The following is a 27,107-nucleotide window of genomic DNA, read 5'->3' as shown; positions in this document are numbered from 1 at the left end:
TAGGCAGTTTAAAGTGTCTTGGTGCCAATTGGAGCAGAAGAATCACATCTGTAATGTAGCATACCTAGTCATGAGTGCTATTCAGTGTTCCAAACAGCCAGAAACATGAGAGTATCCATGGATTGGTCATTTTATGATAATACGTTTAAAACAGGAAGCCTAATCATGAAACTTAGAGCATTGGCTTCTCTAACGTGACAGCATCTTCTAAACTGAGTCCAGTCAAAAGATGCTCAGATACAATGGTGAACTTTGTGAATGTAGAGCTGTTTGCATGCACTGGGAGGAATTTATATGCTGAACCGATGGTCATTGTGGTCAATTTTGGCAGAGTGATCACTACTTGTTTTTTTTGGGGGGGGTGCGCTCAGTCTTTGCTTTGCCTCCACCTGTTTGTGCTTTTAAAATATGACTACTCCCAGCATCTATTAGCCTGACTCATGTAAACAGTCCAGAGGCTGAATGTGTATTTCTTTTACCGACTCGGCAGAAATATTTCCCATGTATTGCTGTCAGGCCTGGTTTTCTGGAAACAAAGAGGTGGTCAAGCAGACATGTGGAGATGCCCAATGGGAAAGCACCTTGGTCTGTGCCTCAGGGATGTACTGTTCAGTCTGAGGAACCATGCTAGAGTTAATAGCTTTAGCAGACAGTTGTCACGCTGTCTCACATGATCTCTGCTATAATACCATCCTCTAGCCTGCTTGGACAGGGGGAACATTTGTTGAGATTTTCCAAGGGTGTGGTTCGAACTACTCTTCAGTTAACACAACAGGATTCTAGTCTAAAAAGTTGATAATAGGCATTCTTATGTTGATTAAACCAACTCTTTTTATAGCCTGTCTTAAATTAAACCCACCTCAATGAAGTAGATTGCAATTTGTGCCTATTTTAAATAATGGCCTCGCTGAAACTGAACAAGAGCCAAACTGTAGCAAGAATAACATGGAACAAAATTAGTTCTCTGTACTTGACACTAATCAGCCTCACTGAGGGAGAATCAACACATATTGGAAAAAAGCAGAATTGATCCATGCTTGAAGCACTTGCATTGGATATTACACTAATTGGCAGGAGCAAACTTTGTTTGTAATAAAAGCTTATTTCCTTGCTTCACCTTTCACCTTGCCGCCTGATCTTAAAAATGCTTACTTAGAATTAAGCCCCATTGGTGCATACTTAGTAGAAAAGGTGATTAGGGCTGCCACCTTAATGTCTTTAAAGGGATATCTGCAACACAGACATAAACTGCTTTCATAGTTATTTCTTTCTCCAGGGAACCCTGGGAACTGCCTGCTCATGCATGTGGAACAACTTACTATTTTTTTTTTAATTTAATAGAATTGTGTTATTGTCATCAAACTAAAATGACCAGGAAGTAATTTATTTACTTGCAATAGCAAAGTTCTACTTAACAATAAAGTTTTTTTTTAAAAAAACATTTAGACTGGTAAAAAATAAATGAACCATAAATTTTCACTAAAGGTAGATAGAACATATGCATTGCATCCCTGTTGTGCATCTTTCTGCTTAAGGTATGGAAAATACCTTTGCTTGAGATACTGGGGGCCACTACCACTCACAGTGTAGTACATATGGCAGCTAAGATTTTCTTCATTTTCAAAAATTGAAACTACTTTAAAATGCAAACTCTATAGCTTCCTCTTTCCTAATATAAAGCATAGTCTGTATGATTGAAATCATGAATCAAGCATGAATCAAGCTGTTGAGAACAGTTATAAACATGCATATTAATGGATACTTTTGTTTCCAGAAAACAAAGGTTGCCAACTTTTTGGGTACATTTCTGATGTTTTCTGTATCATATTTTAACCTCAACATTGCGCTCAGTGTTAACTATTGCAACGTGTCCTATCTTAATTATTCAGGCCTTAATTGTAAGCATTCTTAAATCAGGCCGGATATTGGAATTTAGCCCCCACCCCCCTTTTTGTAAATCTCATATTAGAGAGTAATACAAATCAAATATGTGGTGTACAGCTTTAAAGAGTTAGTGGCATACAGTGATAATATGTTCTTCATATGACCCAAAGTAAATCTTTCTACAATAATGTAATGCCTCAATGTTTGTTTTAGAAGATACAATTGCATTTAGTCATTAATAGGGTGTGAAATATGCAAGTGTTGAGATATTATATTCAAGAGTTGACCTCTATTTATGATGAGAAAGTTTGGGTAGGGTTCTCATCTATTCCCCCCTCCCAAAATAATGCAGCTTGAAAAATTGCCATTTGTCAATGAAGCATTAATGCAAGTGCAGTCTTATACATGTTTACTCTGAGGTAAGTTTGCCAGTACTCAGTGGGGCTTACTCTCAGGTAAGTGTGTTGCAGCCTTGCAGCATAATCTGTCTGATGACAATAACACATTGAACTTGGCCCGGTTAGAAAACAGCAACAACCACAGATCTCTGAGCCAGAGGTATTATGTGTTGACAGGGTCAGCAAGAGTTTATAGTGCATTCCAGGAAACATGCAGAACACTTGAAAAAGCAGAATTTACTCATGTTTTTGGAAACCAAGCTCAAAAGAAGGTGACTTGGCTTTAATAAGTCATAGCTCAGTTATAGCTTAAGCCTAACCCTGTCTAATCAGAAGCAAGTCCTGTTGAATTCAATAGGTGTGTCAGGGTAGAACTGTAGCCTTAGCCTCTTTAATCTAACTTTCTATATAATACAAGCTGACCAACTTTTACTTTTATTTTTTTCCACTGAGGGACACATTCAACCTTATGGGGGCCACACAAAGGGGTCTAGGTGAGGGAGAAAATTTTGATTGTGGGGCTCAGAGTTAGCCACCTCTGATATAATACCAAGTACATTCAACTAGAGTTGCAATTCTAGAGTTCAGTCCCTCAACTGAGCTAATGCTGTTGAATTTACTAGAGCGGAAGTTCTCAAATTTCTTTCCCTTATGGACCACTTGCAAATTTCTTAGGGTCTTGGAGGACCACTTAATGGTTTTTCTGCCCATTGTAGCAATTGAAAGGAACTGTGCTAGATGCTGTGTGGTTTTTAGCTACATTTGCATTGCTTCTTTTATTTTTTATATGTTGTATTTTATTACATTTTTATTATAATGGAAGAAAATGCAAAGGAAGAAGAAATGCAGCCTCTGGACTAGAGCATTTTAGCCAATACGGATGAGAGAGAGGGAGAGAGAGAGAGAGAGAAACCGACTATGTTTAAGTTTCATTGAATGCAACGGGTCTTGATTGCGCAGTTAAATGATGAAGTCTCATTGATTTCAGTATTATTAGACACTGGATGGATTACTGCAATAATCAAGAAAATGAAAGTCTAAGAAATAAATTATGTTGGACGTATTAAAATGGAAGTCAAACAATTTATTTCTCTTTTGTCTCTCGCTGCTTCTGTTCTTTTAAAACCTAACCTCTCATTGCTTTTTTTTAAAACCCCTCAGAATTTAGTGTCCCGATGTTTTCAGTTGAAGGCATAATGCATGTTAGATACTGTCAAGTTGTTTGCATTTATTTTTCTTTTTTAATTAGTCTAATCTAATCAAGTCAGGCTTTGTGTTGTGGCCATACTGGCATGTTTTCTTTCCTGGACAAGGAGAGGCAGACTCCCCGTTTGTATGTTCTTTTTGCCACTCTCAGCTAGCATGCAGTCTATATATATATATAAAGAGCAGCAACCAAATTACTTATGAGTAAGTACTCACTGAGGTGCTCGCCAAAGAATGAACCTGTTGCTACGGTGCAAGAGCAGTCTATTGCAGTCTTCTTTCTATCAAGTGAATCCCCTTGTGGTAGCTCAAGTTGATTAGAGTGTGGTCCTGATAACATCCAGGATGCAGGTTCGATCCCCATATGGGACAGCAGCAGATTTCTGCATTACAGGGGTTTGACTAGATGATCCTCAGGGTGCCTTCCAACTCTGATTTATTATTCTAAGGCTGCAGCTTGCTGTATGAAATCAGGGTCAGCATCAGGGCCTAGCACCTGTCAGCAGGGTCCATGGCTGGTGCCTGCCTTGGGTCCCCTTAATATTTCTCTTTGTCCCAAGCAGCTACACCTACCCAATCTTTTAATTTCCTGTAGTGCTCCCAACGTAGAATTGGTCTGGGCCAGGGGTCTGCAACCTTTAAGACCAAAAGAGCCACTTGGACCCGTTTCCGAAGGGGGAAAAAAAACTGGGAGCCGCAAAACCATTGCGACATTTAAAACAAATATAACACTGCATTTTATTTTTAAAAATCCGATTTAAATTTTAAAAAATCCGATTTAAATAAAAAAAATCCTTTTTTTTTTTAAAAAAATATCATTCATTTTTATCCACCCTGGGGACCACTACCAGGTCACAGCCTGATCCAAGGTGGGTTGCAACAGCATACAAATATTTGATTTGTTGCTGTTTTTTTTTTTAAAAAAAATGAGTCCTCAACTGCACACTTGTGTTAAATGTTTGTCCCATGTCTTATTGAAGACTGCTGGCTTTTACAATAATCTTAGTGTCTTTTACCCTTAATATTCCAGACCAGAGGCTATGTTCACCTCTTCCAACCTCCTCTCTTGCTAAATAAAGCACAGAATTGCACCAGAGAAGCCTGTGATGTTTGTGCTGACTTGCATACAGGTGGCTGTAGTAGTTCGTAGTGTTCAAACCTTTTTAGGGGAGTTCCCTGCCCCCTTAATGACAATGGCGATAGATTTTGCACATGAACACAGATCCAAGTTAGGACTCCTCTCTTCCACGCCAACAGGTGCTTTGTCAAGGCTCCCCTAACACACACTCAGGACAGAGGGAAAACTGCAAAACGTCCCGGCCTTGCTCCGGGGCGGAGAGAGACGCGCGCCCTGAGGCTGCGAGCGGAACCAGGAGCGAAGGAGGCAGCGGCAGGGAAACAGGCGCCGCTTCCTCGACCATTTTTAAAAAGAGGGCTTCCCCCCTCACCCGCCGCCCCTGGCCCAGCCCGCAGCTGCCTACCTCGTCGTCGCCTCGACGCAGCAGCCAGCAGCCTTCTGAGAGGAACCGCGGCCAGCCCTCCCCCGCGGTCCCACGACCCAGCCGAGGAGTCCTGGCCTCCAGTGCCTGTGCGGGGGCGCGTCTGAAGGCCCCCTTCCTGCCCCCATCCCGTCCCGCCTCCCAGCTGCCTCTGGATGCCGCGGGGTCCCACATACCCGCCGACACCGGAGCTCCCCTGTCCGCCCCAAGGCCGCCTCCCATGCTAGGAAGACTCCCGGAGCTGGGCAGGGTTGGTCCCGCCAGGCAGGCTCGGGGGGCGGCCTCTCCCATGGGCGCCTGCTTCGGAGGTGGAGGCGGGGTCTTCAAAGTTCCCCCTCCCACTCGCCCAGCTCCATCTCTTCCCGAAGGAGCGTGCGCGCCTCAGGCGTGCTCCCCGCCAGAGCCCTCGGCTGAGCTGCACCACCTCTACTGCATCCCCACTGCCTCCGAGCCCCGCTGCCCCGCTGTTCAAGGCCAGGTGATCCTGGGTACGCCCCTGAGCAGCGCCCTCAGCCTCCGGAGGGCGGGCCGCTGGCTAGCTGGAGGGCGGTCGCTGCCAGCTGGAGAAGTGGGCGGGCGTATCCGCCCCGGAGACCCGGAGCCGCGGCAGCCGTGTAAAAGAGCCGCATGCGGCTCCGGAGCTGCAGGTTGCTGACCCCCGGTCTGGGCCATGGTGGGAAATTGAAAAGGTGTGGCTAGATCTAGCCTGTCATTGCTGCTTTAGAGCATGGTCACCGAAGAACTGTTGGTTTCTTTAAAAAATAAATAAATCTAGATTTACACCTGGAAATACCTATTCAAATGTTAATTTGCCGCAGCTTCTTAGATTCATTGCTTTAAATAACAGTTCAAATGTTAGTAAATCTGCAATGTGTTCTGTAGTGAAATATTAGTTTTTTAAATCACCAGCAACAATCCAAATCCTAAATGGTCCACCAGTTCCTCTGAAGGTTGGCTTCATACTGTTTGGCAGCTCCCTGGAAAGCAGGGCTTTCAGGAGGTAGCTTTTTATGGTATTTCCTTGTGCAGAAGGCTCTAGGGGACACACCAGAGCCAGCCCACCCATGCCACCCTCTGGTGGCAGAAGTGCAACAGGTGTGCTAGCAGAATCCTGTGCCAGGTTTTCTGCTAGCAGAACAGGGTTTCTCCTTCCTCCCTTCCCTGTACCCTCCCCCATTTCTTTCCCCAAGTCTGCTCTGGCAGGTTGGGAGAACACCGCAGAACAGTGCATGAGGGAAGAGTGGGCCGACAAACAGAAATGCTTGCACTGATGGAACAATTGTATTAGCGCAACGTTGAATCCCACCCAGAGATATTATATAGGAAAACATCGTGTTATATTGGTGCACAGAACAGTACAGACACAGAGCACTCTATGACTTTGTGGGGTCTCCAATCTAGCTTGGTATCACTGACATTGAAAACATACCTTGACACACAGGAAAGGTGCCTCACTCACCCTAATTTACCTCGTTATTTGGCCCACACGTAGAGCCAACATCCCTTCCGACTGAATACCCTCTTTGTTAGCCACTTGCAGAACTCAAGTCTTGTTTCTGTTTTGTAGACTACATTCCAGCTTCCAGGACCATTTCCTTCCCACAGGGAAGTGGTAGTTTTCAGACTCCAATCACCAAAAGCCCTCAATGCACATTTAAGCAAGCAGCTTCTAGTCATCAGTGCCCCTTTAAAAAGCCCCATCATTTAACAATTAAGGTAAATAAAAGCCAAGAGAATCTTGTGCTATTCAAGTGTGAGTAAGAAAGTGTGATGGTGATTGCTCTGTATTCTGGTATCCTCCTAAAGATGAGGCCGGAATACCATGGGGCTCCAGACACATGGAAACAGCCCCCATGCTGCTCTGGTGATGAATGAATCAGTATTGACTCTGCAGACTTCCTGCTTCTTTAGGTACTTTACGTTTTTTTTCCTTTTGTCTAAGAAGCTGTTCTTCAAATTCCCTTTTTGGGTGTCTAATTATAGTTTTGCGTTTATGAAGGGGTTTTTTTATTACTGCATTCCTGGAGCATGTCTTTGTCTGCTCTGTATGCTTGGCTTCCCTCCAGTGCTTGACATAGAAGTTTCTTTGAACCATTTCTAATTCTTATGTGCCAGCATCCCAGCTTCTTATTCGTTTTGTGTAGATCTCATTGTTCCTTTACAAGCATTGCATTCTACAGAATCTTCCCCATTTTTTTTTAAAAAAACCTAAACCTTTCCTTTCTGCCTTGCAAGAAGACTTGCCAGGAGGTGTGGTTCATTCTTTTGTTTGTTTATGTATTTCCATCCCACCTTTTCTAAAGTCAAAGTGGGTAACAGAATAAAATACAAATGAATTGTTAACCATTTAGGGCTTTGCAGGTGAGCACCAGCAATTCTGATTGTGCCCAGAAATGAGATGGTGAGCAATGAAGCTCTTTACGAACTAGCAAGATATGGCTGATATAGCCAAAGCCTGTTAGCAACTAGGCCAGGCATAGGCAAACTCCGGCCCTCCAGATGTTTGGGACTACAATTCCCATCATCCCTAGCTAACAGGATCAGTGGTCAGGGATGATGGGATGATGGGAATTGTAGTCCCAAACATCTGGAGAGCCGGAGTTTGCCTATGCCTGAACTAGGCAGCTACATTTTGCACTAGGTTAAGTTTCCTGGATATTTTCAAAAGCAGACCCATATTAAACAAAGTACAGTAGTCTAATCTGGAGGTTACCAGAGCATGAATAATTGTGCCATGGCTAATTCGGGACAGAATCCAGCCAAATCCACTAGATGTAATAGAATCATTTCTGTATATCATGATAGCCCATTTTTAAATGGAAAAGGTGACATCCAAAGAGGGGTGATCGGAAAAAGTTCTCCAATACTGTTTCTTCCCTACTTCAGATATTGACACAAACACATATTTATTCATACACGTATTCATGCACATATGTACATTCATGTTTACAAATACAGTTATTAAATTATGTAAGATGCCTTGAAACCAGCTCCCTAGTTGACAAGTATAGATATTATAATTGCAGCTGAAATCAAGGAGTTAATATTTTCTTCATCAGAACCTTGAAGTTACCTCATTTACCCCATGGCATAAGAATCTATTTTTTCCTTTTTTTAACCCCTAAAAAAACAAAACATTTTAACTTTGTGATTCTAAAAACAGTATTTAACTGATGACAACATCTGCAACAGGAACTTACCAGTTCTTGCAAAAATGTTTAAGCTATCCCAGGGGTCCCCAAACTAAGGCCCAGGGGCTGGATGTGGCCCAGTCGCCTTCTAAATGCGGCCCGTGGACGGTCCGGGAATCAGCGTGTTTTTACATGAGTAGAATGTGTGCTTTTATTTAAAATGCATCTCTGGGTTATTTGGGGCCTGCCTGGTGTTTTTACATGAGTAGAATGTGTGCTTTTATTTAAAATGTTTCTTTGGGTTATTTGTGGGGCAGAGGAATTCATTCATATATTTTTTTCAAACTGCTGAAAAAATTTGCTGACCCCTGAGCTATCCCAACCATATTTTGTGTGCAGGAAAAGTTACCCTTCTCCCAGAAGGGCTTCTTGAATTGAAGAAATGGCTAATGGAAGGAATGGTTATCCTTTTCCTCACTGCAAACTACCTAAGTGGCCTCCCTCCTGCATGGGTTTCTATACCTTATTTTTAGATCCAACGTCATCTTACAGAATTTCAAGGCATTTTACATAATCTCACTTCCTTGACCTCAACTGCAATTAGGATCCATGGACTGTAAACTAGGGAGCTGTTCATGGTGCTGAAGGAAGGCATTTTTCAAGCAAATGTGTCCTGTTTTCCATCTCTTGGTTCCATATTGCCTGGAACTTTATTGAAACAGATCACCATTCTTCACTTCCCCACCATCATGTAGCAGCTACCTCACTGCATGTTAGGATTCCTGAGAAGAGAGCTGGAATTAGACGATTCCCACTGGCTCCCCTTTTCCATGCATGGCAGGGTCAGAGCTGCCTGGTTCTCCTCCCCTCCTCTTTCCAATATGTGCTAGTGTCAGAGCACATAACCTCCTCCATACCTAGAAAGAGGGAGCCTGCAAGAAGGTCAGGTGTCTTCCCTTTTCTCTCCTTTCAAGAATGCCAGAGCTGGAGCTCCCTAACCCCAGAATACCTCAGATGTGTGAGCTTTAGGCCACTCAGTTTCAAACATTCAAACAGCGTGATATCCACTATGCCACACCTAGGTTCTTGCAACTTTTCAAAGAGGGCTTTTTAGATAAGTTATTTTACATTTTCCCTGCAAGGCATCTCCTGTAGATGAATCACTCTTATAGGGAAAGCACAGCCAGTGAGTTGTCTGGTCACTTCCTGGTTGCTAGCCAATAGGGATCTGCTTTGAGCTTTTTAAAGGAACAGCAGGAGAATTAAAATACTGTATATTCTGGCATATAAGACTACTTTTTAATCGAGGAAAATCTTCTCAAAAGTCGGGGGTCGTCTTATAGGCCAGGTGGAGAATCTGCGGTCGAGTATATCTCAAACTCTATATTTTAACTGGAAAAGTTGGGGGTCGTCTTATACGCCCAGTCTTATACGCTGGAAAATATGGTAAGCCCGAGGTTTATCAATTCTTTGTTATTTGTATCTTCCTACTTCATGTGGTTGTGTATGGAGCTTGAGAAATCCCTGAAGTCCTTTAGTGCATTCCTCCTTGCAGAACAGAGTAACTATCATTGTATTGCAGGACTTGGCTGTAGATCAGTGTTTTTCAACCACTGTTCCGTGGCACACTAGTGTGCCGCGAGATGTTGCCTGGTGTGCCGTGGGAAAAATTGTGTTTATTTGATTCCTATTCAAGAGAATTACTTTATATATAGTCAATATAGGCACAGAGTTAAATTTTTTAACATTTTCTAATGGTGGTGTGCCTCGTGATTTTTTTCATAAAACAAGTGTGCCCTTGCCCAAAAAAGGTTGAAAAACACTGCTGTAGATAATGGATCATGCAATGTATAGTTTAAGCAGAGACACCATTGTTTGGATCCCCAAATGCCAGCTTATTTTCATTTCAAAAAAGGCAGTGAAAGCAAAAGCCGTTTTCACTTCATTCTGTTTGTTCTACACATTGGAATCATGAACTCTCTGGATTTTTATTTTTTTATGTGCCTGGTTTACAGGTTGTTCTTTAAATAGAACACTGAACTTCAAAGAAGTTAACAGATAAAAAAACTTCAAAGACTCTTTTTGTCAGATAAAAAGAATAGTACCAAGATCATAACTGATCTCTGTACTTAGAACGTCTGTGTCTGGCTTTGTGCTGTATTGATACTGATGAACTAAGATTTCTTTTAAAATAAAAATTAGTTAATTCAGTCTCTATACATGTAAAAATATCGTTTGCTGTAACCATTCCTCCCCCCATCTCCCCTTTATATGATTCTTTTCTCTTGTATGTAAGCTTCTGCTGCTGACAGGTTTTGAAAAATCCAGTGCTCCTTCTGTCTTTCTTGTTGATTCCTTCCCATTTGGGGCACCCCTGTGTTCTCTGCCACCCTGTGTCTAAGCCCAATGACTGTGACATTCTGTGTCACTACTTTGCAATCCTGTTGACGTCAGTGCCTCTTTTTGTAATAAAGTAAAAAAAAAATCTGATCCAGCATTTCTATTTTTATATCTCAGCTCTTTGCGTATAGACAATAGACAGTGCTTATCGTTTTAGGCCTTTATCATGCACTGTAATTATAAAAAGTCACATGCCCAAAAATACAAATTTGCCTGCTTACAATTTTAGATTCAAAACACCCTTCCTGCTGACATACTTCTTTATTAATCCCAGAAACTATAATCCCTTCCTCTCAGATGTGTATACATTGCAGCTATATATTTTTAAAGAGTCATTGTTTTAGATTTATTTCTTCAATAAATTTGAGGAATCTGGCAGAAAACATTTCTTTCCTTCTTTCTTTTTAAAGAAAAGAACTTTGCATAGGAATCATTAATGGAGAAAACCTCAGCAAATTTATGATTGTACAAGCCATCTGCTCTGTCCAGTTCTCATTCATTATGAATCTCTGATGATCAACATCTGGTGGGATTATGCCCTCCCCCCCATTCATACATACATACACACACACACACATATATATACTCCAGCAACAAAGGATTTATCCAGCAGTACTTACATGCAGCTTTGGTTCACTGGGGAGTCACTGATAATATAATGAAACAAGAAATGTTATTGGAATTGTGGATTTTAGCTTAGAACTAGCAGTATAAGCATTAGCTGTTGGAGAAATGCTTTAGCTTTCATATGGAATCATTAGTGTTGCTAATGTAGGCTAATTACTAGCAGGTTATCAACAAGTGATCCATTTTATCACCATTCATTATACTTACGTAACTTCTATTAGAGCCATGCCCCTTTAGCAAGCTTACTAGGTGCAGAAATGATGGTTCTGTTAGACAGGTGTGTGTGTGTGTGTGTGTGTGTGTGTGTGTGTGTGTGTGTGTGTGTGCGCACACACACACACACACACACACAAAACTGAATTAATAATAACTGATAAATAGTTTTAATTGCGAAACCACATAAGAGATAAGTTGGTTAATGACTATCCTGAAGTTAGCAAAACCTGAACCCTCTTTGTGGTGACTATATAGAGCTTTCGTTTGGAAAGAGCGCATAAGCCTTTAGAACTATTTGGTGTTGGAGGAGTAGCTGCTATTTTCATCTCTCACAATAATGGACACTTCTTCAGCTATGGTAGGATGTCCTATCTCCCACCCAAAGCACACAGACAGAGGCTCTTCCTTGTAAGTGAGAAACGTTCTTAATCAGGCAAGTAACAGATCAGACACAATGCTCAGGAGTCATGATACAGGAGTTCTGGAGAAGAGTAAGAAGTTCAGAAACAGATGGAAGCAATGAAGATGTCCCAAGAAGTTTCACCACTCCTTCCACCAGCTTTTAAAGACAGGGCACGTTCACTTGTGATACTCTCTTGCCTTTTGGGAATGTCAAGATTGCATGTGTGCTCTCCCATCTGTGAAGGCAGCACCTAATTGTATGGGACAAGGCTGCCCCCTCCTGTTTTGAGTCTTGTTTAGTCATGGCCATCTTCTGTTCATCTTCCCTCCTCGACTGATCAGAGCTCTTCCCAGCCTCCACCGAGGTCTCTGCTCCACAGAAAGGACATAGGCGAGAGGCGACAACCCTGTTCCCCCTTCCAAAGCAGCTGAATTTGGGGGTTGAAGAGGGAGGTGCCCCCAGCTCCAACCTAGGTTCCCACCATCTCCCTTCTGTTTCTTCCTCCTCCTCCTCCAGCATCAGAGCCTTCCAACCCAAGCCCGAACCCAACAATACTGTGAGGATCATGAAAATAACTTCCAGGCATCCTTATTTCCCAGGTGTTATAGTGCTTTGATGCGTCACACATTGATTCTGAGCACCAGTTACCTGAATAATAGGCATTCAGAAGTTGTGGTTGCATGAACTAGCATGACTGGAGGAGCAGATTGTTCCATAGCTCAAAATCCTCACAATGAACAAGGGTGTGTTTTGAGGCTGTTTTTCTGTTTTTAGGCTGACTTTCTGGTAGTCTCTTAGAGAGTGGTGTCAGAAAGCTCCCTGTCAGTTTTGTGGTGGTGGCAGCAGCGGTGGCAGGGCCTATCATGAATTTGCCATTGCATGCTAATGTCATTTTGTAGCTTTTTGGATCCAGTATGAGTTGGAGACCAGATTTCAGTAGTGATGAATAGAATTGATTCTGCAACAGTGGAAATACTGGAACAGAGTTGTGCACAGATTGTACTATTGTGGGCATGTTAGCTAAGCAGACATTCGCTTGTTTTCCAAGAAGCACTTGACAGTGCAGCGAAGGCTGGTATGCCAGGGCCCTCTACCCTAGAAAGTTTTTAGAATGAAAAAATATTAGAACTGATACTTGCGTTTATGGCCTCTCACTTCTTGTCTTGTCCTGTCCCTTTTCTTCAAAATATTATTTTGATTCTGTCCAGTTTGTCAAAGCTCTAGCAGCTGCTCTTTGCTCTTTCTGCTTTTTGCAAATGCTTTGGTCTCCAATTTTCTTGTCATTGTTTTCAGAACACATAACATCTTTACTGTCTAGCTGGTTGACTGTGGACTTAATTTTTCTTTTGTTCCAAAGCAGAGTCTTTGATCGTTCATTGAAGAAATGATGAAAATACTTCTTTTGCATTGCAGCGCATTCCAACAAATTAATTAGTTTTCGCCTGCTGCTACTTCCTCAGTAATAAAAGTGTGGCATGGCCATACCTTGGACTGTAAGGTGGTTCTGTTTATGTGGGAACTTTTTGGATATAATGTGGTATAAATCTCAGGTGAATATCAATAAGTTCTTTGAAAGGGAGGGTTGGTTACTCTGCTGGTGATTGTCAAAGTTCCTGATTACCCTTTTTGCATGTTGACAGGAAAATAGAGGTTTTATTCACTGCTGTTAGATTGGGAGTCATGTCATGGAATTGGGACCCTGGAGAAAGTGGATCTCAGAAATTCAGTATTGATGTATGAGTGCTAATAATCCCAGATGAATTTTGTGAATGGCCCCAAACGGTTGTATATCTCACCGTTTTCCAGACATCCAAGTGAATACTGATACATTCACCTGCTTACATCTGAGGTTTTTGGACATTCAAAAATTATTTCCTGAGATGGTCAGGGTTCACATGTCAATATCAACTTCCATCAAATGTCAGCTAATGGGGAACAAAGTGCATTTCTTTCTGCTTATGCGTTTAAGAGAAGGGGCACTACCTACATTTATATAAACATGGTGTGTGGGATTGTATAATGAAATTTCTGGACAATACAAATTATTTTATTTCTTCTGTTGTGATTCTGTGTTTTTATAAAATAAATAAATACATTCACAGTTTTGAGTGGCAAGGCTTGAACTGCACCATTACAAGTAGTTTATACTTTGTTTGACTCCCAATTCATTTTATTATTGTTGTTAATTTAAAATAGAATGCATCTGTGTATTTAGTGAGAAGATTGCTCATGGTGCTATACATGCATACAATAGAAAAGGAAGTATTGGCATCAGTTCAGATGTATTATTAAATGTGGGGAAACTCTAGAAATAATGTTCACATTGTAAGATCCAGCTTCCTGTTGCATTTCAGGGGTTCAAGAATTGTGTTTAGACTTTAGGAGTCAATCAGGGTCTTGCAGATTGAATAGGAGCTTTCTTCTATGGACTGGCTTGTGTGTAACAGTACAGCATGCTATTTTAAGTGTAGCAGATATTACAGTCTCAAGCCTGGAATGCTTGTCAGGAAATCCCCACTGTCACGCTCCATATGATTTAATATAACACCTGTATGGAAGGGTGACTAACTTGGCATATGTTTGAATCATGCTATGGTGTTGTGAGACAGTGGCATTTTCAGTGGTGGGTACCAATGAATTCATTTTTGCCTTTTTTTCTCAACCTGCAACAGGTGCGGAATGATCTGACTGGTGTCCTGTATGGAGAAGATATTGAAATATCAGACACAGAGAGTTTCTCTAATGATCCCTGCACAAGTGTCAAAAAACTCAAGGTGGGTGCAACTATTATTAAGAAGCAAACTGGGCAGTAGAAAAGAAGTAAATTGTATTGTATAGGATACTGTGTTGTAATGGTGCAAGAATTAATATTGGAGGTAATATTATATTATATTGCGAAGAGTCGGACACGACTGAACAACAACAACAATATAATATTGGATGCATTAAAAGCAGTTGTGGCTCATTTTAAAATGCACTAGCAGAGTCAGATGGCGCAAAGTAGAAAAGCTGTGAATGCCGCACTCTCTCACCCTTAGGTTCGTTCTTTCTAAAAGTGTACATCTAAGTTACCAACCGAGTGCCAATTAGGAAAAAAAAATAGGGATGTATCTAATGCTGATCTTACACAAAGAAGACCTGCTAAAATTAATAGAACTAAGTTAGTCATTTGTAATTTACAGTGCCATTTAGGCATGGGGCTCCTGCTGCTATCTAAGGGAGGGAAATATCTATGAGTTCATTGATAAATTTCAAATTTTTGGCGAAAGTGGGAAAATCAATGGTCCTTGCTTCATAGTATTGGCTTAACATATAAACACATGTGCCAGAAATATGAGCTGGTTGTACCTTATAAAGCAAGTGACTTAGTTGGTAAAGCATGAGACTTTTAATTTCAAGGTTGTTGGTTCAAGCCCTACTTTGGGCAAAAGATTCCTGCGTTGCAGGGGGCTGGGCTTGAAGACCCTCGTGGTCCCTTCCAACTGTACAATTCTATGATTCTCTGTGTGTGATAACACTGTATGTATCCAACGTATACATGCTGTGATGAATGTGTGCACATGTGGGGCAAGATAAGCCTAGAGGTGAATGCATGTGGACTTTGACCCATGTACCAGTGTGCGAACTATTTCCCCCTTTCCACAAGAAGCAACAGTAAAATCCCACTTTGCACGAGAAAACTAAACATGGATGATTGCACTTGCGTGATTTGTTAACTTTATTACTGTTTCCCCCCTCTAGTATCCAACTAACTAATAATCGGAGTAAAGCCACTGGAAATAAATGAACTTATGTTATTTGCCTTAGCTGAATGCCGCCTTCTGTGCGTGAGATTTTCTCTCTGCTGTTTGTCTTGCCCGCATCTCTGCCATTATCTCTCTTTATGATGTATGCTGCCTAGATGCTGAACAGTAGATTATAATTTTCATGTTTATTACATTAGCCCTTCAGGACTGTCCAAAAGTAGTAGGAGATAAAGGTTCCCTGCTAGGAAGCAGATGCTATTCCAGTTGATTGACACTTCATACCTTCTGTGTGAATTGCTGCAGATAAAAAGTAGGGCATACACATCTAAATTCTTAATGCCATCTTTCTATATTTTTATATTCTGGTCTCCTCAGCAAAACCAGACATTAATGCATTAGGTGCAGTGTGTATTTCTCAGAAATCTGATGAAATGTGTGTTTTTCAGTGACCATATGGAGTGATTTTTTTTTAAGTAATTCATTCTCGTGTCAAAAATTCAGTCCTTGATATCTTGATTTTTATTTTATTTTTACTTTCTAATAAAGCACCCTGAACTTAATTTGCACAGGTAATGGATGTGCAAATGTAGCAATGGAAACCAAAGACTGCCACTTTTTATTTTTGGTATACCTTGAAGCCATGACTTTCTTTAGTAAAAATTGAGGTACTGGTACTCAAATTTTGATAAAAGTGTCTTGGGTGCTGGTATATAAAAGCTGCCACGGGCAGCAAAAAAATGGTGACGGCAATACTATTACAAAGAAAACAAAACAAAACCATTGCTTGAAGCTTTCTAGAGATTTTGAGACATCGTTATTGAGCTGTCGCTACCCTTTGCACTTTAATTTTTGGTCTCTTGCCCTGGTCTCTGCTGAAATTCGTCATGCAGGGTTTTTCCCAAGCTGTCTCCTAGAAAAACCAGACTTGTCCCCAAGAAGGATAGCCAGCACTGATGAAAATACAGAAGTGAAAATACAGAAGTGACCCCTGCACGGTGTCAGTGTTTTCCACTCACTCCATTTTTGAATCATTTTGATAATTAAAAAAAAAAAAAAGTTGAGTAAAATAAAGCATGGGTACTTGGCACGCTATCCACATGAGCAACAATTTATCTCTCTCTAAAAAAAAAAATCAAAAGCAGTGCAAATATACTTTCGCACTCAGCAATGTCTTGACATTTCAAAATATTTTCATTTTGCCCTTTCTGTATCTGTATTTTAAGAGTGAGCTTAGCTATACCAGACACTGCTCAGAATCCAGCCTATTCAGTTTCACTGTCTCCTCCCCTCTGAGGTGTTTCTTACCATGACATTGGTGTCATTTTCCTTGGCAGGTGAAGTCACACCTCTTCTCCTAGGCTTTCGGGGAGAGGGGATGTGCATTGGGTAACTGAATTTTTGTTTCTGCTGCTGGTTTTAGTTGTAACTGAATTCTGTGTTTGGTTATTTACAGTATTTTTATTTCACTGTTTAATTTTGGTTTTGGCTTGTGTGTATCTGCTGCCTAGCATCTCCCAGTGAAGGACAGATTATAAATAGTTTTAACAAATTAATTAATTAATTAATAATACACTAGTTCAGATGTTTAAATTAATGATTTATCAGTAAAATTGTGATAAGCATTTGATCCCCTGTGGTCCGGTAGAGCAGAGGAATACCAAGAAAGCTAATCTTAAAGCCCTGTTCCCATGAATTGCCTTGGTGCCTCTGAAACATCTTTTGAAGGTTTTGAAATCCTTCTAAGGGTCTGATGCCTGTTCAGTCTTGTGACATGACTGGGTTAGAATCCCAACTGGATTGTGATTTGGTGGGAGATTTAAAATATTTATACCTAGTACTAATATGCCTTTGTTGCAAGTGAAAAGCACACATATTTAGTCCACATTGTTGCAGTGATGGGCTGAATCTGGTTGCTCCACTGGTGCAGACATACAGCCCCAAACTCATTGCTCCCCAACCCCCGTCCAGGTTAAGCAGCAGCGAATCTGGTGCTGGTTGGTTGTGGTTCTGCCTCAACACATGGTGCCACTTCTGGTGATATCTGAATCCTAGACTACCCAGGAGGTGCTTGTTGGTGTAAAATATGAAGCACCAATTAATTTTTTTCTATAAACAAAGAGCATTTCAGTAATATAAGGCATTATAAAGGATGCTGTAGGGACCACCTAAGCCTTTGGACCCCAGGTTAATTAATGGACTCATCTGAAAGAGCACTGTTAGTTGTGCCCCATGATTGGCTTTGCCAGAAGTCAGGCTTTTAGTGTTGTGAGTCCTGTGTTGTGAAATACTCTCCCAGCAAAGATTCGGCAGTTATCCTCACTTTTTTGTTTTCAGGTGTCTCTTGAAGGCCATTTTATGGGAGCAGGCCTACGTAGCTGTTTAAACTTTCTTGATGAGCTAGTCATTTCAGGATTTTTACGGTGCCTTGTGTATTACCACACTCTGCCTTGTTAATGGTATATGAGTTGGCGAAAATAAAAAAATAATTACTAATGAGTATGAGGATGAGATGGTTGGACAGTGTTCTTGAAGCTACTAGCATGAGTTTGACCAAACTCCGGGAGGCAGTGAAAGATAGGCGTGCCTGGCGTGCTCTGGTCCATGGGGTCACGAAGAGTCGGACACAACTGAATGACTGAACAACAACAACAACAACAACAATATATCTCACACCTGTGATCTGTGAGAGGAGGAGAATGTGGCGATTTCACTAATACTTTTTATTGCATTCTGCAGGGAAATGATGTCCGAATTATCCTTGGCCAGTTCAATGAGGAAATGGCGGCAAAAGTATTCTGCTGTGTAAGTAAAGAGAAAGAGAGGGAGAAAAAGAGGGGATCTCTGCAGACTTGGGTTTGGCCAATGCCCAGATGGGAGATAACTTGGGAACTCTATGCATGCCACCTTGACAATTGAAGGGAAAGCAATAAATTTTCCTAGCTGATGGACGAAAGGACATGCTGGCTTTTGGACAAGGCAGAAGACTTTGAGAGGGCCTTAGCTAGAAATAAACAGACAGGCCATCTTGCAGGAAGCTATGCAACTACTGTAGGGACACGGGTGGCGCTGTGGGTTAAACCACAGAGCCTAGGGCTTGCTGATCAGAAGGTCGGTGGTTCGAATCCCCACAACGGGGTGAGCTCCCGTTGCTCGGTCCCAGCTCCTGCCCACCTAGCAGTTTGAAAGCACATCAAAAGTGCAAGTAGATAAATAGGTATTGCTCCAGCGGGAAGGTAAATGGCGTTTCCATGCGCTGTTCTGGTTCACCAGAAGCAGCTTTGTCATGCTGGCCACATGACCCGGAAGCTGTATGCCGGCTCCCTTGGCCAGTAATGCAAGATGAGCGCTACAACCCCAGAGTCGGACATGACTGGACCTAATGGTCAGGGTTCCCTTTACCTTACCAATGCAACTACACATGCCAGGAGTGAGGGTACCATGCTATCAGCGCTGGCTCAGATGCAGCTCAGCATACAAGACCCTGAGTTCAGCAGTGTATTTAATTCTTTATTCAGGTAAATGGCATACAGCATGGCAATGCCTCCCAGCCGGACTTGATCTCATTAAGCAGTTGCCAGGACTGAAGGCCTCTGAGCTTTCCTCCCCCCGGAGACTCCTCCTCAGCCAGAAGTTTCCCAAGCAGCCTTAAACTACGATGGTGGGGGGTGGGGTGGACTGTGCTCTTTGTTCTGCCACAGGCATAGCCCTCTGTGTCCTCGGAGGCAAAGGGGGAGGGGAGCTTAGTACAGTAGGAATGGCAAGCTCCTGGGCTGCTTCTGCAGACTCTGCTGCCTCTTCCTCTGCTTCGTTTGCAGAGTCTGCACTGCTTTCTGCACATGGCTCTTCTTGTTTGCTAAAGCCTGTAGCTTCTTCAGCATCCAACCATCCCTCCCACCCCACTTCACCCTTGGACCTGTCCTCAGGGTCCCACCACCACTCCCTGGGCTCTGAGCCTCCCTCTTCTGAGGCTTCCCCAGGGCAGTGGCGGAGTAAGGCTCCGCGGTACCCGGGGCGGCAAAGGAAACGCCCCGGGGGCGGGGCGTCGTGACATCACATTGTGACGTCATGACGCTCCGCCCCCAGGGCGTTTCCGGGGGTGCCGGCGCCGCTTCTGCAGCCCTCTTTTAAGCCGAAGAGTTCGCTTTTAAGCTCTCCGGCTCAAAAGGAGGCTGTGGAAGCGGCGATCCGATGACAGAGTGCGCCTGCGCCTGGTGGGAGGGGCTGCCTCTTGTCCCCCCCACGTGCCGCCGTTCGCTCCGTTGTCCCAGGAGCAGCAGCACCGCACACACCTTGTCATCCAGATAATCCCTATCACATGCTGTGGGAGGGGAGAGTATTCCAGAGCCCAACTAACAACCATCATTATCCATATGGCTCACCTTGAGTGACTGAGAAGGAGCAGTCTTTCAGTCTTGCTCTTTTTCTCACTTTGGAGCCCCATTCCTTCTTGTTTACTTTTTGGCCATCAAGCCTATATATAGAAGCTCTTAATGCTTCTGCATTAGGCGTATTAATTATGAAGTTGTTTGTATTATAGCATTCCTCAGTTGATGGCATCTTCTTGTGTATCCAGTACAGATTCTAAGTTATGTATAAGTATATATTTAGGGTTTCCCTTGTTAAAATGTGTGAGTTCCTTTAGGTTCATTTCCTCCCAAGAAAGGTGTTTATTTTTAAGGAGCGGCTGTCATAGCTGAGATTTTTTAAACCTCTACGAGATTTTTTATATGTGTTGTAACTCTTTCTCCCCTCTTTTATGTTTCCACTGTAGGCATTTAATGAAAAGATGTTTGGCCCTAAATATCAGTGGATCATTCCTGGGTGGTATCAGAGCCATTGGTGGGAAAAGGCTATTCCAAAGCTTAACTCGTCTCACTGTCTCACCTTGAACCTTCTTGGCGCCATGGAAGGGTACATTGGAGTGGATTTTGAACCTCTCAGTTCAAAACCGGTCAAAACCATTTCAGGAAGGGTGAGTTTGATTTACTTTTTTACCATTTCGAGCATATAAAGGCACGCAAAAAAACTTCTGTCATAGTAGGTTTACAGCCCAGTCTTAAACTTTGAAATAGCAGCACAAAAACAGGGCTGAAGGGTAGAGCATGGTTCTTCTAGTGGGATTTTGCAGAAAGTTCTGACGAGTCTTGGATCAAGAACCACAGCAGAGCTGCTTTGGCCAGATTCAGGGCTTGTCAGAGCGGAAGCAGGATCACCATGAGGTGTTTCAAACTGAAGCAGCAATGTTCAAAGTGCTTCAGGGTGCTTTTTGGGAGGGGAAAAATCCCCTGTCAAATATTAAAGATATCCAGCCCCCCAAAAAACCCCTCAAGCATTATACGTCACTTTAAAATACTGTTGTACACCACCCCAATCTCCAAGCAGCCAGGAGTTCCAGGCACATACCCAGAGTTTGGTTTCCTCAGAACAAGGGACAGCTGAGACTGTGGTGTCTTTAGGATATATGGTTTATTTACACATATATGCAGCCTAAGCCTACAATGGGTGGGGTGGGGGGTGGGGAGGCTAACAGCATTAACACTCCAAAAGTGTCTTGCTTCTGACATAGCCACAGCTTTGGATTCCACCTAAAATCAGGCATGGATGTGTCTCTCCCTGGATTCTGCCTGCTTCTAGCTGCTTCTAACTCAGGGGTCAGTAAACTTTTTCAGCAGGGGTCCGGTCCACTGTCCCTCAGACCTTGTGGGGCGCTGGACTATATTAAAAAAAAATGAACAAATTCCTATGCCCCACAAATAACCCAGAGATGCATTTTAAATAAAAGCACACATTCTACTCATGTAAAAACACGCTGATTCCTGGACCATCCACGGGCCAGATTTAGAAGGCGATTGGGCTGGATCCAGCCCCCGGGCCTTATTTTGCCTACCCATGTTCCACTTCTCACACAACTCTCTCCCTTTTGTCTTTCTAACTACCAGGCAGTTGAAGGAGGAGGGGTGGGGGGGGGTGTTCATTTGCTTCTCTGGCACAGAGCCACTTCCTGTGTTACCTTAACAACCCATACTTAGGACGTTAGCTAAGCAGTGGCTGGCCTGGCCATTCCAGCAATTGGAACCTTGTTGGATTCAGGAATTAGAAAAGACTCAGGTATACAGCCTTTGCACTTCAGACGGGCAGAGGGGAGGGGCAAGGCAAGGCAACTCAAATCAGCAGGTGGAATTTCTGGGAAATGCTCTATCAGAGGCGCTGCAAAGGCTGAAGCATTCTTGGTTCACCCTGCAGAGAGGGAGAGGGAGGGGATCATGTTGACTCTTGTTTATAAAAGCGTGTACATATGCACCTCAATGGTGCATGGATATTATTAAATCATTTTCTGTTAGTAAACACAAACAATTATTTTGAGCTCTGTTTAGCAAATGAATTTCACCATGGCAACAGTGCCCCCAAACAACATGAGGAAGATCTTTCTTATTTCACACTTAATGTAACGAGTTTAGAACTTGCAATGTTGTGCCATTTCTGGAGTTGGTGTGATTGGACCATTCAATCACTCCTGGTGGAGATTACAGGTGGGTAGCCGTGCTGGTCTGCCATAGTCGAAACAAAATAGAAAATTCTTTCCAGTAGCACCTTAGAGACCAGCTGAGTTTGTTCTTGGTATGAGCTTTCGTGTGCATGCACACTTCTTCAGATACACTGAAACAGAAGTTTCTTCAGATACACTGAAACAGAAGTTGGAGAGACCCTGCAAAATTGCCTGCCCATGGAGGAGGGGGGTCCGTTGAGCACCTGCATGAGTTGCTGCCATGGGTTTATCTCCTTCAAATCAAGAACTACCCCCGCCACAGTAGCCCACTGAGAAGCATGAGGTTGTTCCCCCCGTTACCCATTTACATTCTGAAAGTAAAGTGTTTTGGGTGCCAAAAAAAAGCACGTGCCCCATTTTAATTCAGAAAAAAAGTGTGCCTTTGGTATCATTAGTTGGGAGAAAACTGATTTAAGAATAATTGCTTGGAACCAGACTTAGTTGAACTTCCTTCATTACTTACTTGTCCTATTGATTTCAGTGGACCCAAGTGTTAGTAATTTAGTTTGGTAGGTCTAGGCAAGTCATTTTTTCTGCAAGTCTACCCCCACACCATAAATTCAAAGCCCATTGCTTCTTTGAAAGAATCCCGGGAACTAGTTTGTTAAGAGTGCTGGATATTTTATCCCTGTGAGGGGCAAACTATAGTTCCCAGAATTGTTTTCAGGAAACCACATGCTTTGAACATATTGTGGGGATGTGACCTGAGTCACTGGTTGCCTTGAATGGCACAATACTACATAATGAATGATAAAATTGTATTTTTCTGCCCTGAAATGCTTCTCATTATTTCTTGAGCTCCACGGGTCTCTTAAGGGCTTCCATGGCTTTTAACATTTTGATAGCTTTAACATGCTGATCAGTGAACCGGCTTTGTATTCTTTTACACAGACACCACAGCAGTATGAAGAGGAGTATGATCAAAGGCGAGGGAATGTTGAGCCAAGTAAGTTCCATGGCTTTGCTTATGATGGAATTTGGGTTATTGCCAAAACACTTCAGCAAGCAATGAAGATTCTCAATGCCACCAGCAGAAACCAAAAAATTGAGGACTTTAACTACACCAACAAGGAACTTGGAAAAATTTTCCTAGATGCAATGAATCAGACCAACTTCTTTGGTGTAACGGTAAGCCTGCCTTCATTATTTTAAACTGAAGTCTTTTTCCTGGGAGCTATTTCAGCTGTCGGTTATTAGAAATAGAAACGCCTGTTGTGAAAAGTACTTCAGAAAAGAATATTTTGAGTGCTGAATCAAAGTTTTGTTGCTTTGTGTTTAGGGAAGCTTTTTAATGTGTGATATTTTAATGTATTTGATTTTTGTTGGAAGCCATCCAGAGTGGCTGGGGAAATCCAGCCAGATGGGCGGGGTACAAATAAGAAATATTATTATTATTATTATTATTATTATTATTATTAGTGTTTATTCTGGCAAGGCCTTCGGGGTAATCAGGGTATTAGGGAGTAACTGAGTATGGGTTTTCTCCTAGGCTTTTGTAAAAAGTTAGGGAATAGATGGGTAGTGGGTTTTAACCCTACGTTGGGCAGAAGACTCCTGCATTGCAGGGGGTTGGACTAGATGACCCCTGTGGTCCTTTCCAACTCTACAATTCTGTGAGTCTATGATCAGAGCTAGAGGGTTACGATTAGTCTTACTGCAGTTTGAAAAGGTGCCTATAAAATTAGGGAGTCGTTTTCTCCAGCTACAACTCAGGTGATTGCTTTTTCCAAACTAATCGGCAGTAAGCATGTATTAGACCAACCTGGTCATTGACCCTTAGAGCCATTCTGCACTATGTATTTGAGGTGTACATCTAAGTTTATATAAATGCACTTAAAAAAAAATAAACAAAATGTAATCAACGTTGTCAGGGAGTCACCAACAGGTGGTAAAACTGGACCTGGTTGTCTCCTAATTCCTCTCACCACCTGAGAGGAAGAAGATATCAGCGGTTGTCTTCTTCATTTTGCTTAGACATCATATCTCTTCTGAGGGGAACTTCAGTCCACACACTGTCTGTTGGCATTTCAGCACCTGTGCTTTTCAAGACAGCCTCTAGGACCATCTATGAGGGAATGCCGTTGCAATTTCCTGCTTCTGTCTTTATGGTTTGGCTATGGGGTTCGTTTCATTCATCGTTTTAATATATTCTGGAACATTAAATTTGTAAGGCCCCTCAGAGATCGTCCTTCATTTAGAAGGCAGAATAAACACATGCTCCATAATAATCTATGTAAATTAATCATGGGGGAGCAGTTGAAAGTGGTCTCCTAGTGTGGAGATGACCCTCATCCCAGCCATAATATGCAGACCCACATACCATGTGCTAGGGATCTTTGCCACCTTCCTGGCAGTCACCAGTTGGAAAGTGGTGATATGCAACGCAACTGCTGCAGTTCATATCGCAAGGATTTCTGTGCAGCTCATAGTTAGACTGGAATTCACTACTGTAAATTGTAGCAATGGCTGCCAATTTAGACAGCTCTGAAAGGGGATTGTACAAACTCATGGAGAATAAGGCTGTCTGCAGATGCTGTTCATTATGGCTACACGTGACCTCTGGTATCCCCCCTCTAAATACCAGTTTAGGGGGATCACTAATACTCTTGCACCCATGCCTTGCTTGTAGGCTTCCCAGAAACATCTGATTGACCACTGTGAATGTATAATGCTGGACTGCATGAGCCTTTGGTCTGATCCATAAGAGCTCTTTTTGTATTACTACATGGGAACAGGGATCACTTGTATGTTTTTTATTTATCAATTTTTCGATTTCTATTTATGAACGACTTCCTGTAAACTTGCCTTGGAAGCCATTTGACAGTAAAAGCAGTTACGGCAATTACATTTATGAAATATTATATATGAATTGGGAAAAGATAAAAGACCCCTGGACGGTTAAGTCCAGTCAAATTTGACTGCTCATCTCTGCTTTCAGGCCAAAGGATCCGGCATTTGTCCACAGACAGCTTTTATGGGTCATGCCAGCATGACTAAACCACTTCTGGTGCATGGAAACGCCATTTACTTTGCCGCCACAGCGGTACCTGTCTATCTACTTGCACTGGTATGCTTTCGAACTGCTAGGTTGACAGGAGCTGGGACAGAGCAAGGGGAGCTCACCCTGTCACGTGGATTCGAACTGGCGACCTTACGATTGGCAAGCCCAAGAGGCTCAGTGGTTTAGACCACAGTGCTACCCGAGTCCTATTTATATGAATATCATATATAAGAACAGTTCCAAATCAAGTGCAGATGTAGGCAGGGATGAAAGCCTTCACTTAAAATGCCTGTCGAAAAAGCTGTTAATTATGCCTTTAGAAGTGCTACCGTATTTCACTGGGGCCAGGACCCCTGGTACCAGCGGAAATATTTATGGATTGGATCTAGGTGACTTCCATCTAATGTCTGGAAATACCCAGAGACCTGTGATGTGCTGAACTTCTCAGTATGTTAGAAGCCTCTGGGCATGCTCAGACAGGCTTAAGCCACTCTTTGAAATTAGAGCGCAGCAGCATTTAATTATTTTCCCTGGCATAACTTTTCAGAGTGTTTTTACTTATCCATAGTTGCTGTTGCAACAACTGCCAGCTACAGCAGTTAGTTGTTGTTGTTCAGTCGTTCAGTCGTGTCCGACTCTTCGTGACCCCATGGACCAGAGCACGCCAGGCACGCCTATCCTTCACTGCCTCTCGTAGTTTGGCCAAACTCATGTTAGTAGCTTCAAGAACACTGTCCAACCATCTCATCCTCTGTCGTCCCCTTCTCCTTGTGCCCTCCATCTTTCCCAACATCAGGGTCTTTTCTAGGGAGTCTTCTCTTCTCATGAGGTGGCCAAAGTACTGGAGCCTCAACTTCAGGATCTGTCCTTCTAGTTAAGGAAGTGGGAAATCTGCTTTCAAGCTTTTAACAGGTGCTTAGGTATATTCCTTAATAAATCTAGGCTGTTGGACTTCATGGTAGAGTTTCTCTACATTTCTACACTTGTGTCGACTGCAAAACATTAAAAAGAGGCATTGGGCAAAAAAAGAGAGAAAAGGCCTCTTTGGTGTTCTTTTGGAAAGCCAACCAAAAGAAAAATTAAATAGTGAACAACCTTTATGATAGCTAATGAGCTTGACGAGCAGAAGGGATGTAAATATTTTATGGGCTTCCCAGTTCAGTTCCTTGTAAAGGTCGGTCAGGAAGTGCATCTGTTTTAAAGCATGCAAGAAGCCTTTTAAATAGCCACATTGATGTACACAAATCCCCAGAGGAATTTTTTCCCCCTGGCTTGGCTTTCTTTCTGAGAGAAAACAACAAGGTATCTATAGACCATGCCTTTGCTTAGGGATCAGTATTGTCATACAGCAGGCATTCTCTGGGAGAAATGTGCACATGCTTGAAATCCCTGAGAAAATTCATAAGACACTTGCCAAGAAGTTCAGAATAATCGCCATGCTTCCCCCCTCTCCTGTTCCAACTAGGATAAGAGGGTCCCTGTTGTGCTGGGAAAGATCTAGGAAGAACTAACTAGGAGGATAGGGCAGCCAGCAGCAGGATGGCACAAAACCAGTCTTTCTCAAACTTAGTTCCCTGGCTGTTGCTGGATTCCTTCTCCACTGATCTGACCACTGGTCCTGCTAGTTAGGGATGATGGGAGCTGTAGTCCAACAACAGCAGGGGACCCAAGTCTGAGAAACACTTCCAGAAGACAGAGAGCTCAGATACTGCAAAACCCGGGAAAACTCTTGAGGAAGTTGACCCTACCAAATATGAAGTATAATAGAGAGCTACTTACACATTATATCAAATGGGTGGTCACATTTAACATACAGGATGTTATTTTTTTAAGGAGCAAGTGGGGAGCCAGGTCAGGATCACAGGAAGGCAGATTAATCCTATCTCCCCATGCCATGAATCGAATTAAAATTGCATCCTCATTAGCTGTTGTTTACTGCATGAAGGAGGTGGCCATTGGCACTAAGAGCAGCCTCTCTCCTCTGGTAAATAGCAGCTTTGGTGGGGTGCATAGGTGCCAGCTCCTGGGGAATGAAGCACTCTGGGGGCT

At 42.6% G+C, this 27,107-nt stretch overlaps 1 protein-coding gene across 3 annotated transcripts in view; it reads left to right on the top strand.

Moving 5' to 3' along the window:
• Nucleotides 1–27,107, top strand: part of GABBR2 (gamma-aminobutyric acid type B receptor subunit 2) — a 261,082-nt gene that overhangs the window by 78,871 nt on the left and 155,104 nt on the right. For all 3 annotated transcript variants that reach the window (XR_004427003.1, XM_033154359.1, XM_033154360.1), the window contains exons 4-7: nt 14,437–14,538; nt 18,247–18,312; nt 20,282–20,482; nt 22,949–23,185. Coding sequence is in view for 2 of the 3 variants with exons in the window: in XM_033154359.1 (XP_033010250.1) it covers nt 14,437–14,538; nt 18,247–18,312; nt 20,282–20,482; nt 22,949–23,185 (606 nt within the window). In the remaining variant the exon portion in view is untranslated. The remainder of the gene's footprint in view (nt 1–14,436; nt 14,539–18,246; nt 18,313–20,281; nt 20,483–22,948; nt 23,186–27,107) is intronic.

Source organism: Lacerta agilis, chromosome 7 (assembly GCF_009819535.1).
Source record: "Lacerta agilis isolate rLacAgi1 chromosome 7, rLacAgi1.pri, whole genome shotgun sequence".
Lineage (NCBI taxonomy): Eukaryota > Metazoa > Chordata > Lepidosauria > Squamata > Lacertidae > Lacerta > Lacerta agilis.
Note: the sequence above shows the minus strand (reverse complement) of the source record. Positions and strands in the feature narration are given on the sequence as shown.